Below are 13,941 nucleotides of genomic sequence, written 5' to 3' on the forward strand. Positions count from 1 at the left end.
GATCGAACTCAAAGGTCAAGTCACTCTTCAGGTACCATCCAAACTCCTAAAAAACTGAAATTTCAATTGGGAAATCCGAAATCAAGTAAATCTTGGTGTTTGTTGATTTTTTGGTGTTTTGTAAATAACTCGAGTTTACAGCCGTTCCTCTAGCTTCATCTGTATTTTCTTCATAATTTAAATGATCAATGGAGTGATATGAGTGTCATTGTTGAGAAAATTGACATGCATGTTAACGATTTCCTTCAGTGAATTGTTTTTTTTTCTTATCAAAAGCAAGAGTGGGTTAGAAAACTCTGGTGAATGCGTTTTGTTGTATATGTTGTTGGCTTGTTGCTGATTTTTTGATCAATTGAGCATCCTCACCATCCAATATTGTTGATTGGGTGCCATCACGACCAGCAAGAGACTCATACTTTCAGTAGAGATATATCTCTTATTTTTCATTGCAAATAATCATAACTAACCCACAATTACGGTATGTGGATTCCTCCAACGTATGGCTCCAAGGAAAAGGCTTCGTAAAAAAGTTGCAGTTGACAGGTGAATTGGGAATTTGTAATCGCTGTGGAACCCCTAAAATTGCATGCATTAAAATTCCTTATTTATTGTTTGGCGTGTTAATTTTTTGACGAAATTCCTCATAAGAATCTAGTTTATTCCACTTAGAGGGCGGGTTTTAATGGGATTCTGTTCTGTTGTTGGCTTGTCATTGTATCTCTGGGGATATCAATTATGAAAGGAATTCATACTTTGAGTACATATGAAGTCAGCGCGCAGACAAGGCTTGGCCCTAAATATTTCACTCTTAAAGTATGGTGTTCATTTTTCTTTGCAATGATCATTAGTAACCCACAATTATTGTTTGCAGACTCCAACTTATGGATCGAAGGAAAAGCCTTCATAAAAAGGTAGTAGTTGAAGGAGCTTAGGACATTGACAGGTGAAAGAAATTTTTAATTGAGTGAAGTGAATTGCTGCATAAGCCCCTAAATTTGCATGCATTACAAATATTATCTTATCTGTATCTCCCTCAATTTTACATTCAAAGGAACTCAAAAAAGATAATTTTGTAGCAGGTATATTCACCCTCCGGAACTCAAATCGGCCATCTACTTTCCATGCCGGAAGATTCCAAGTTCAGCGGCACCATTGTGCATTTCCTACTTTCGAGGGAGATTCACATGGATGACAAACCAGATGAAATGCACTTTAAGGTTGGTGGAAAATTATTGCATTTTTGCTTTGATTACAGGGCTTAGTTTCAAGAAACCCGAGAAAGCTTTTGTGTATTCCGCAAATCTACCATCCCTGATGAGGACCCATTTCCCCAACCATAATTTTGTAAGTGCATCAAAAGTTAAGGCTCTCCTCTTCAAAAAGAATTCTAGTTGCCCTTCTATAGACAGGGTTAAACTTGCATTACTTTTGGTTGTGCACAACTTCCTAATGGGCCGTGAAGATAGAGATGGCATAAACATCGATTATTGACATTTAGTTGACGACTTGGACGAATTTAACAAGTACCCATGGGGAGAAATAACATTTGATAGAGTTACAAAATTTAGATTACCACTGCTTTATCAAGGCAACAAAAACAACAGTGGTGCTGGTGGAAAACCTGCTTACAAGGTTGTCGGAATTCCACATGCGTTGTGGGTAAGTCGCACTTCAGTTGATTTTTGTGGATGTGTAATCTTTTGAGTGATCCTTTTGGATTAATGTATCATTTATGTTATTATTGGTTCAGGTTTAGGCTCTCGATATTATCTCGATATTATGCCTGGGATGCTTAATCTGTGTGGACGAAAGATAGAAAGTGAAGGCTGGCAACCTCATATGCTTCGTGTATTGTGCAAGAAATCTCCTCCATACCCCCATATTATTCGAGCATTGGAACTGAATGATGTACCTCCTAAAATTTGGAATTTTATTTTTTCACTCTTTTTATGTATATATGGTACGCTTTGAGACATGGTTGTTTGTTTTCTATTATTTTTGCAGGTTCATGTCCGTTCAGATATAATGTGGCAAAAGGGTGATGCAAATCAGTTAATAGTGCTCGGATTAGAGGAAGGTACCCCGAGGTAGAGGATGTGAACAGCGAAGGGTTTTGTAAAGTGTTTATCTCCTTGTAACAGCAGTATAAAGCAAATTCTTGATTTTCTACCTTTTTTTTTTGCAGTCAACTTCTTTTATCCGGAGAGTGGAAGAAAGACATGAATACCGTGGGGGAGAATCTTCTCTGAGGGACTCTTTCCATGTGAGGATGCACCCATAGTGAATATCTCTTGTTCTGGAGCAGAAACTAGGGGAATTGAATCACCTGAAGTGGGTGTGCTCGTTGAGGAATCTGCGGATGCTAGAATGAATACGTCCTCTTCTAAGGGCCTGACTACTGATTCTACCTTGTTAAATATTTTGACTTCCATTGATGTCTTTCCTTCCCCCACAGGGTTTACAAGTGCTTCAACCCAAGAGAGAGTGGAAGGATTTGAATTTGTGGACAACTTCAACATCCTAGAAGAGCATGTAACTTTATATAAGAAGATCTATGAAAAGCATGGGCATATGGCGACAAAAAAAGTCATCAAGTTCAATGATGCTATGTTACTCACATGTGTTACCAGTTTATTGAAGATTATCCCGGCAATGGAAAATGTGCGAGGTTCAGAACTGAGTGAAGCGTTGCTGGATAGATGGGAAGGACTCATCAAAGATGCTGAGGCCTTGGAGTTCAATATTAAGTGGCTTCGTGAAGGATTCAGACAACTTAGTAACCATTGGAGGTCTTCATTGGTGATAGATAAAGAAGTTGAAAGCCACGTACAAGTATTGAATGCAATGCAGGTCAGATATGATTGCCTATCCACAAGAGAAGACCAACTTGATGCTCAAATTTTAGAAGTAAAAATTCAGAAAAGGAAAGTTGAAGCGACAATTTCATCAGAGAGAAAAGCTATGCATAAAGGCTGACTGAGAAAATCACATTTCAGAATGAATCTGTTGTAGGATTAGTGCTTAGCTGAATTTTCATACTTGTTCAATGATGTATATAGTCTGTCTTTCTTGTAAATGGGTGTCTGTAGTTTCCGTTGAAAGAGTGTCTCCCGATCAATTTTGTCAAATATGATCGGCTTTCTGAATGAAATTTGATCAAAATAGTTTGTGTCTCAACCGTGTAATTTTCAGGTTACATCGCAACTTCTGAGTCACTAAAGCATATTTTGAGTGACGAGCCAACATTTTCTTGCGAGATAAAAAGTTAAAGTCAAGTCATCTAATACGACTCAGCGAGCAAATACTTAATCACACAGTGGCAGCTTTCAGGTAATTTTAGTCAAGTCAGTTTCAGATTTTCAGTACTAACCCATCTTCAGGTACCATTCAAACTACTCAAAAATTGAAATTTCAGTTTGGAAAATTGATTTATTGATTCTGTTGTTAATTACCTCCGAAAATCAAGTAGATCTTTGCTAATTAAGTAATTTCCTGGTGTTTTTTAATTAGAGTAGCTCTATTTCTTCATGGTCTAATTGAAGTAATATGGGTGTTATTGTTGAGAAAATTAACATGCATGTTAAATCTATTTTATTTCTTTTCATCTATTGAGCATATGAATATGAATGGGTATGAAAATTCTGGTGCAATGTGTTTTTTTATGCATCCTCACTACTTTTTGTAATTTATGACTACGCACTTATTTAATTGGGTGCCATGTTGACGCTGCAATCCCAACCAGCAAGGGATCAAGGCAGTGCCCAGACAAGCTTGGCCACTGAACATGCTGTACAACTTTTTAGCAGTGTCACTTTGTTAACATTCTATATTTCAGTATGCACAGTACAATTAGATCTCTTATTTTTCTTTGCAAATAATCACTACTAGTACTAACCCCAATTAGGGTGTGTAGATACCGACATATATATGGCTCCAAGGAAAAGGCTTGGTAAAAAAGTGGCAGTTGAAGCTGCCAATGACAGGTGAATTGGAAATTTGTAACCGCATGCTATGTAACCAGTACAATTGCATACATTACAAATTTTTTTACTTAAATGCGTCTCGCTCAATTGCTAGCAGGTATATTCACCCTCGGAAGTTTAGGGATAAAAACGGGAAACTAACATGTTACTCAAACTTACTGCTACTAGCCAATGTACGGAACTGGCTGTCTGTTGATGAGCAAGCCATATTTAAGGGTACAGCAATTGGCTATCTACTTTCGGTGCCGGCAGCTTCCAAGTTCAGCAGCACCATTGTGCATTTCTTACTTTCGAGGGAGATTCAATTGGATGATAAACCGGAAGAAATGCACTTTAAGGTTGGTGGAAAAATATTGCATTTTGGGAAGGCAGAATTTGATTGATTACGGGGCTTAGTTTCAAGAAATCTGGGAAAGCTTTTATATCTTCCCTCAATCCTTCATCCCTGATGAGGAAGCATTTCCCCAACCAAGATTGTGTAAGTGCATCAGAAGTGAAGGCTCGCTCTCCAAAAACAATTCTGCTTGCCCTTCTCTTGACAGGGTGAAATTGGCATTACTTTTGGTTGTGCACCGCTTCCTAATGGGCCGTCCAGATGGAGATGCCATAAATATAAATTATTGGCATTTAGTAGACAACTTGGAGGAATTTAACAAGTACCCTTGGGGTGAAGAAGCATTTGGTAGAATTACAAAATCTAGATCACCCCTACTTTATCAAGCCAAAAAAGAAAACAGTGGTGCTGGTGGGGAGCCTGCTTACAAGGTGGTTGGAATTGCACGTAAGTAGCACTTCGGTTGATATTTTGTGGATGTGTGAACGCTATCGTATGTTTGAGTAATCTTTTTGTATTGAGTATCATTTATGTTATTGTTCTTGTAGGTTTGGGCTCTCGATATCATGCCTGGGCTGCTTAATCTGTGTGGACGCAAGATAGAAAGTAGACGCTGGAAGCCTCATATGCTTTGTGTATCATGCACGAAATCTCCCAAGTATCCACCTCTTTTTCAAACATTGGAAGTGAACGATGTATGTCCTAATTTTATTTTATTTTTGGTTCATTCTTTTATCAATGACGATACACCTGGAGACATGTTGGTTTGTTACCTAGACTTGTAATGTTTAATGGTATAAATTGCAGATTGATGTCCTTTCCGATATAATGTGGCAAGTTAATAGTGCTTGGCTTAGAGGAAGGTTCCCCCGAGGTAAAGGATTGTGGACAGTGAAGGAATAAAGTGTTTTTCTCCTCATTCTAAGCAGTAAAACAGTAAAATAACTTCTTGGTTCCAGATACGGACAGAGAAAGAAAGACACGAGTACCATGGGGGGGAATCTTCTCTCAGGTACTCTTTCTATGAGACCGAAGATGGCAATCAAGACCATGAAGTCCCGGATACGGTAATTGTTTCTACTTTCTTCAATTTTTGTGTCTATACCCTTCCGACTTTTTAGACATCTGATTCTCTTCCATATTCTTTTTATCCAAAAAAGAGAAAGATGTCATCTTGTTGTGGAGCAACAACTACGGGAACTGAATCACTTGAAGTGCTTGTTGAGGAACCTGTGGATGCTACAATGAATACGTCCTCTTCTAATTGCCTGGCTCCTGATTCTAGCTTGTGAGATGCCTAGATTCGTATCTTTGCCAAACGAACATGGTGTGAGAGAAGGCAGTAAGTTCATTTTGACGCCACGTTTGAGAGGGAGTTCATTTTGACGCCACGTGTGAGATATCTTGCTAGTACTCAAGTAAATATGACTCACCGGACCGACAGACATGAAATCACAGTGGATCTCTATGTAATCTCCATCTCCATTGAAGAACAAAAAGATTTAAGGGCTTCCTCGTAATCGATTTACTTTTGATGGTGTTGTTGAAATCAGGTAATTCTTACAGCGCCATTTCTATTTCAACTCTATTTCTCTAAAGTGAAGTTGAAATCAGTGGAGAAATTAGCATGCATGTTCATTGTTTGATGAAATTTCTCATAGGAATCTAGTTTTGTTCCACTTAAGAGGACAGATGTCAGTGGGATGCTGTTGTTGGCTTTTCATTATGTAACCTTCATACTTTTGATTATGAAGGCAGTGCCTAGACAAGCCTTGGCACTAAATATTTCAGTCTTAATGTAGAGATATGTCTCTCGTATTTCTTTGTAAATGATCATAACTAACCCACAACTTTTGTTTGTAGACTCCGACTTATGGATCCAAGGAAAGGCCTTCCAGAAAAAGTGGCAGTTGAAAGTGGTGCTAATGACATTTACAGGCGAGTTGGAAATCTGTAATTGAGTGAAGTTAATTGCTGCATAACCACTAAATTTGCATGCCTTATAAAATTTATCTTCAATGTGTCTCCGTCAATTGAACATTGCATACAGGCTGATTCCTGATTGTTTTTTTGCGGTTTTGTAGCAGGTATATTCACCCTCCGGAGTTTAGGAATAAGCATGTGCAGTTAAATAATTACTCAAGCTTACTGCTATTAGCCAAAATACGGAAATGGCTGTCCGTTGATGAGAAAGCCAAATTTAAGGGCACAGCAATTGGCCATCTACTTTCCGTGCCGGAAGATTCCAAGTTCAGCGGCACCATTGTTCATTTCTTACTCTCAAGAGAGATTCACATGGATGACAAACCAGATGAAATGCACTTTAAGGTTGGTAGAAAAATATTGCATTTTGGCAAGACAGAATTTGCTTTGATTACAGGGCTTAGTTTCAAGAAACCGGAGGAAGCTTTTGTGTACTCCACAAATCCCTCATCACTGATGAGGACCCATTTCCCCAACCAAAATCATGTAAGTGCATCAAAAGTGAAGGCTCTCCTCTTCAAAAAGAATTCTACTTGCTCTTCTCTGGACAGGGTTAAATTTGCGCTACTTTTGGTTGTGCACAACTTCTTAATGAGTTATCAAGATACAGATCCCGTAAGCAACGATTATTGGCATGTAGTTGACAACTTGGAGGAATTTAACAAATACCCTTGGGGAGAAGTGACATTTGATAGGATTAAGAAATGGAGATTAAGAACACGATTACACTATCATGCCAACAAAGATATCAGTGGTGCTGGTAGAAAACCTGCCAACAAAGATATCAGTGGTACAAGGTGGTCGGAATTCCACATGCCTTGATGGTAAGTGTCACCTCAGTTGATTTTTGTGAATGTGTTATCTTTTGAGCAATCTTTTTAGATTTAACATTTATTGTTGTTGTAGGTTTGGGCTCTCGATATCATGCCTGGGTTACTTAATCTGTGTGGACGAAAGATAGAAAGTAAAGGCTGGCAGCCTCATATGCTTTGTGTATCATGCACGAAATCTCCTCCATACCCCCATATTATTGGGGCGTTGGAAGATAATGATGTATGTCCTAAAACAATTTTAAATTTATTTTCACCCTTTTATGTATATACGGTACACCTGGAGACATGGTCTTTTGTTTCCTATTAATTTCTGCAGGTTCATGCCCGTTCGGATATAATGTGGCAAAAAGGTGATGGAGATCAGTTAATAATGCTTGGCTTGGAGGAAGGTACCTCCGAGGTAAGAGGATGTGGACGGTGAAGGGTTTTGTATAAAAAAAAAAATCTTAGTTTTCAACCTTGTCAACTTTGTTTTGCAGTCAAGTTCTTTTATCTGGATAGAGGAAGAAAGACACGAATACCACGGAAAAGAATACTCTCCGAGGAAGAAAGACACCAATACTACGGTGAAGGGTTTTCATGAAGTCCCAGAAATGGTAATTGGGTAGTCTTTTCTCCTTTCTCTCACTGTTTCTCAGCCTTTTTAATTTTAGTATCTAAATCCCTCAAGTACTTTTTAGACATCTGATTCTACTTCCACGTTTTACAGGCAACTGTCTTTTCGTCTAAAAAGAGAAAGACAAGTACAGAAAAGTCTCGCCCTTATAAAGGAAATGGAATTGGTAATAATGAACCTGAACATTTTCCTTCATCAGAACCAATGACTATACCTGCCATCCCTATCCTCCACACTAGTGTGAAGAACTCGCATGACAAGGATGTACGCATAGGGAATATGTCATCTTGTTCTGGACCAGAAACTAGGGGAATTGAATCACTTGAAGTGGGTGAGCTCGTTGAGGAATCTGCAGATGCTACAATGAAAATGTCCTCTTGTAAAGGCTTGACTAATGATTCTACCTTGTTAAATATTTTGGCTTCCATAGATGTCTTTCCTTCCCCCCCAGGGTTTGCAAGCGCATCATCCCAAGAGAGAGTGGAAGGATTTGAATATGTGGACAACTTCAAGATCCCAGAAGAGCATGTAATTTTGTATAAGAAGATCTATGAAAAACATGGGCATATGGCGACTAAAAAAGTCATCAAGTTCAATGATGCTATGTTACTCACATGTGTGACCAGTTTATTGAAGATTATCTCGGCAATGGAAAATGTGCGAGGTTCTGAATTTAGTGAACCGGTGCTGGAGAGATGGGAAGGATTCATCAAAGATGCTGAGGCCTTGGAGTTTAATATTAAGTGGCTTCGCGAAGGACTCGATCGGCTTAGGAACCACTGGAGGTCTTCATTTGAGATAGATAAAGAAGTTGAAAGCCATTCACAAGTATTGGATGCAATGCAAGTTAAATATGTTCACCTCTCAACAAGAGAAGACGAGCTAAATGCAGAACTTTCAGAGGTAAAAATTCAGAAAAGGGAAGTTGAGGCAACTATTTCGTCCGAGCGAGAAGCTATTCAAGAAAAGGTGACTGAGAAAAACAAATTTAGGTGTGAACCTGTTCTAGGGTCAGTTCTTAGCTGAGTTTGAATACTTACTTCATGGTTATGATGTGATAAAAAGAGCAGTTTTATGAGCCAGAGAAAGTGACATCAGTATTTTGTTAATCAGTGATGTACAGTCTCAGTCTGTCTTGTAAATCGGTGTAGTAGGTCTGTAAAATTTACGGCAGACAAACTTTGCCAAATTTGTAATATAGTAGCATTGGTAGTGTTTGTCAGTGGCGATGTTTGCTGAATGAATGCATTACTGGTGTGCAGAGGCTGAGATTAGGCAGGCCGTCGTGGACAAAAAATGATTTTCTTTTTCTTTGAAACATGGAAACATGACAGACTTTGGGATTGATAACAATATTCTATTAGGTCAAGCATTATGGTAGGTGTCACAGGTTCGCAGAATCCAAATGCAATACCGACCTTGACTATGGAGACTATGCTCTACAACAAAATTTCAGTCAAATTGCACTTAGTCAATACTTTAACTTCTTGATTAAATCTCTATTCAGCCTATATTTAATAGAGTTTCTGCGCACAAATCTTTTAAACTTCCAACCCAATACACTCTCCGTTTGATACATAAACAGTAAGCCAAAACAAGGGACAAATGCACCAACAGAACTTAGCTTTAAATTAAGCCGTATCCTTTTATTTATTGCACACTTAGAGTTACACATTCTTTTTGTTTCAGATTACCCAATCCCTTCACAAGATCATGCTTATATAGTCTTACAAAAGCTATTTACAAGTAAATGTTAGGCAGTTGCAGATTTGCTTTACACCAGGCAGTTAGCCAGCCGTGCCAACTGATCCAACTACGTTCTAAATCCAAACAAACAGGTCCTAGCCTTTATAATTGCATAAAGCAAAACAACTTCCGTGTAACCAACTCGAAACCGTCAAGGCCATATGCCTGCCACATGTCATCTAGCCTTGTTGCACAATGATTGCGTCTGTCAGCCAAAGTCCCGCAATCATTGCTGAGCATCATTCTCCTAATGATAGCAAGCGTGCTAACGCAAGTATTGCTTGCACCACTGCACTCCTCGTGCATAAAATTTATATGCCGAAACCATTTGGCATCTCTTGATGCTAATCTCGCATCATTGTCCATGTCCAAACCCTGTTTGGTACATGCCTTGGCCTAGATGCAACTCTAAATGCACCACCGCATTTCTGGCATATGCCATGTTGCCAATAATGCACCACTATGGTGCATTATTTCTTGGCCACTTGACAGCCATGTCATAGACCTCCCCCACCATCTGAACTCGACGCCCTCGTCGATTATTTTCGTTGTTGGTAAGCTTGAATTTGTTCTTCAAATTGCCACAATGTAGTATCATTCTCCCAAGAAGCTTCAGAGTCGGGCAACCCTTTCCCCTTTATCCGAAAATAAGTTCTCATATTCTTCTTGATTTTCCCCTCAACTTGATCATCAAGTATTGCCTCAACTTGCTTGTCGAATTGTGATCTGATTAATGGTGGTACACGCTTCGCTTGTTGTCTCGAAGTGTCCAGCAAATAAGGATGGTACTTTTTCAAGAAGCTGACATGAAAAGTGGGATGCACTTTCAACCGTTCTGGCATTACAAGTCTGTAAGCCACCTTACCAACTCTTTTCATCACTTCAAAAGGACCATTGTACCTTGGGATTAAGCCTCTATGTACTGTCTTGCTAGAAATCTTCTTCCAAATTTGGGGTGTTAGCTTCAAAAAAACCATATCTCCCACCTCAAATTCCATATCTCTGCGATGTAAATCAGCATACTTTTTCATTCGTCTCTGCGCCTTGGATAAACTATCACGCGCCTTCTCAGTCATCTCCATTTTTGACCTTGCATAATGATATGTTGCTGGACAAGAACCTTGCTTCTTATCCTTTGGAACCTCATGAGGGGTTAATGGTTGCTGGCATGTTGCTAACTCAAATGGACTCAACTCTGTTGAAGAAATCTTATGCAAATTGTAACAAAATTGGGCTATATCCATTAATATCACCCAATTTACCTGGCTTGCCGTCATATAATGACGCAAGTACTCTTTTAGAAATGCATATATCCTCTACGTCTGACCATCGGTTTGGGGGTAATTTCTAGTAGAAATCTTTAGTTCGGATCCAAGAAATCCAAACAAGGCGGTCCAAAACCTTCCTGTAAACCGTGAGTCTCTATCACTCACAATATCTCGAGGAAGTCCCCAATACTTCACTACATTCTTGAGGAACAGATCTGCCGCAACGTCTGCATTACAATAATGGGGATAGGGAAGGAATGTGGCGTACTTCGAAAAGCGATCAACGACGACCATTATCGAGCTAAAGCTTTGCACCTTCAGCAGCCTGTTAATAAAGTCCATCGACAAGCACTGTCATGGCTTGTCTGGAATCGACAAAGGTTGTTACAATCCTGCTACGTTTCTCCTTCTCGTCTTGTCCAGTTGACACACAAATCATGTCTTCATATACAACTCAACATCTTCTTCTATCATAGGCGAGTAATAGGAACAAGCTATCAAAGCATGCGTTCGTTCCATGCCTGGATGACCAGCCCAAATAGAATCATGCGTATCAGGCAAGAGTTGCCTTCTCAGTCCACCTGAATTAGGTACATAAATTCTTCCTCTGTTGGCATAAATAACTCCATCATCTATCCAATATCGACGAACGATCCCATCACAGATCTGCTTACTAAGGCGCATACATGCCTGATCATTCTTCGTATCTTCTTTGATTCGAGGCAACAACTCTGCCTCAATCGTGGTCAGTGCCGCAACATATTCTGCCACCAACTTTCTGCTCAACGCATATGGCACATAATTAAGCCTTCCCGTCTTATGCTCGAACTTGTAGTCGAACTCGCTCAAAAAGTCAAGCCACCTTGCTTGTTTTGGCGATAGTTTCTTCTGGATGGAATCCTGGAAAAGAACGTAATAGCCATATTATCCTTCCTTATGATGAAATAAGTTCCCAACAAATAATGGCGCCATGTTCTTAAGTAATGGATTACTTCCAACATCTCTTTCTCGTGCACAGTGTATCTCCCTTCAGCATCGTTAAGCTTACGACTCTCATAAGCTACCGGATGGCCATCTTGTACCAAGACTCCCCCTAGAGCCCTGTTTGAAGCATCATTGTGCACTTCAAATGGTATATCGAAGATAGGAAAACGAAGAACTGGTTCTGTCGAGACTGCTTCCTTCAATGCATCGAATGACCGTTGACACTCGTCAGTCCATGCCCATGATTTTTCCTTCCTCAACAAATCTGTTAAATGGGTGACTTTCTTTGAGTATCCAACTATAAATCGCCGGTAATATTTAGGAAAACCCAAGAAAGAACGAAGCTATCCAAGATTCTACGGCTTAGGCCAATCCATAATGGTCGCTACCTTTTTCTGGTTCATATGCACGCACCTTTGCGATATCACATGGCCAAGAAAGGTAATTGTGGTGGTAAAAATCACACTTTTCCTTCTTCACATACAAACTTTCCTCTCTAATCTTTGGAAACACTTTGCGAAGATGCATCGCATGCTCTTCCAAAGTCTCACTGTAAATGACTATGTCATCCAAGTATACTACTACAAAGCGGTCGATATACTCAGCAAACACATCATTCATCATGTTGCAAAACGTTGCAGGTGCATTCGTCAAGCCGAATGGCATTACACGGTATTCATACGAGCCATACCTTGTTACCATTGTTTTCTTTGGCTCATTTCCTTCTGCTATGCGTACTTGGTAATAACCTGAGCGCAAATCCAATTTGGTGAAGAACTTAGCCTTGTCTAATCGATCAAAAAATTCTGCCACTAGAGGAATTGGGTACTTGTTATTCACAATTAGCTTGTTCAAATCCCTATAATCAACACACATACGAAGCGAGCCATCTTGCTTCTTTTGGAACAGAATCGGAGCACCAACTGGATCTTTAGACGTTTGTATATAGCCTTCCTCCAGCTGTTCAAAAATATTCTTGCGCATCTCTTCAAGTTCTAGCGGTGACATATGATATGGCACTTGTGCTGGCGGCCTCGTCCCTGGAACCAAATCAATCATATGATCGATCTTACGTCGTGGTGGTAGTGTCTTAGGCAGTTCTACAGGCATCTTTTTGTAAAATATTCAAAGACCTCAGCTATACCATTTTAAACTTCTACTACATTTCCTGGTTTAATCTCAACCAACACGCATAGTAAAGTACCCAAGCCTAGGCGCATACCCTCTTTCACCTGAATCGCATAAAAACATGGCTTAGATGTCTTGTCTGGTTCACTTTGCCTCACCATAGGGACAAAACATAGGTATTGAGGGTGTTGTATCAATATCTCATTTCTATGAGGTAATGGCGACGTGTTCTCCGAGCAAAAGAAATCCATGCCCAAAATCAGGTCATAATCATCCATGACCATCACTAGAAAATCTAGTTTTCCTTTCCATTTTCCAACTTGCGTATCTGCATCGTGAACTTTCGCTCGACTGGTTTGTGGTTCTGCGTTAACAACTTTGATGGTGCTAGCTGCGCTAGTAACTGTTAAGTTCAATGCCATGACAACATCTGGATGAATAAAGGACTTGGTAGCACCGGTATGAGCTATCGCTAATACCCACTCTCCATTGATCTTCACATCAATTTACATCAGTACAGAAGACATTTTCTTCTTGGAGTGTGCTTTGCTCCCTAGCAAACGACTGATGTTGCGATATGGGGCCAACATCATGTTGATCCATCCCAGCATGGTGTTGTTTCTCATCAGCACTTGCAGTGTCTCCGGTACCCTTAGTGTAGTTATGATATCTAGAGCAACTCGTTTCACCCTCATCAAGTTGTTCAAAGGACATCCTTCGTGTATGGTTATCACTTGCAGATTCTTGAATATAGGGGTCACATACCTTTAAACCTTTGGCTTGATCTACGTCCAGGCTTTACACTCTCAGTGTTGGTCCTTCACTTCAAATACAATTTACAAGAAACTTCAAGAAAAGCAACAAACTCGATCATCCTTCTATATTTCAATGTGAACATAGAGACCCTTAACCAGGGCTCTGATACCCGAATTTTCACAGGACTTTGGAAGCTTAGACTGTTTGTCACTGACGATGTTTGCTGAATGAATGCATTACTGGTGTACAAAGGCTGAGATTAGGCTGCTGAATGAATGCACTACTGGTGTGCAGAGGCTGAGATTAGGCA

At 39.7% G+C, this 13,941-nt stretch overlaps 1 protein-coding gene and 1 long non-coding RNA gene across 2 annotated transcripts; both read left to right on the top strand.

Moving 5' to 3' along the window:
• The first annotated feature begins 1,621 nt into the window (after positions 1 to 1,621).
• On the top strand, positions 1,622 to 8,891 carry LOC113321686. The gene is made up of 6 exons (XM_026569593.1): positions 1,622 to 1,632; positions 7,098 to 7,124; positions 7,207 to 7,353; positions 7,450 to 7,533; positions 7,613 to 7,729; positions 7,843 to 8,891. Exons 2-6 carry the CDS (start codon positions 7,122 to 7,124, stop codon positions 8,773 to 8,775), a joined length of 1,284 nt encoding a protein of 427 aa, XP_026425378.1. The 5' UTR covers positions 1,622 to 1,632; positions 7,098 to 7,121; the 3' UTR covers positions 8,776 to 8,891.
• LOC113321687 lies at positions 1,815 to 2,384 on the top strand. Its single transcript, XR_003346837.1, has 3 exons — positions 1,815 to 1,908; positions 2,005 to 2,087; positions 2,186 to 2,384. It is a non-coding gene; the product is annotated as an uncharacterized LOC113321687 (long non-coding RNA).
• Positions 8,892 to 13,941: the final 5,050 nt, after the last annotated feature.

Source organism: Papaver somniferum, chromosome 11 (genome assembly GCF_003573695.1).
Source record: "Papaver somniferum cultivar HN1 chromosome 11, ASM357369v1, whole genome shotgun sequence".
In the NCBI taxonomy this organism is placed as follows: Eukaryota; Viridiplantae; Streptophyta; class Magnoliopsida; order Ranunculales; family Papaveraceae; genus Papaver; species Papaver somniferum.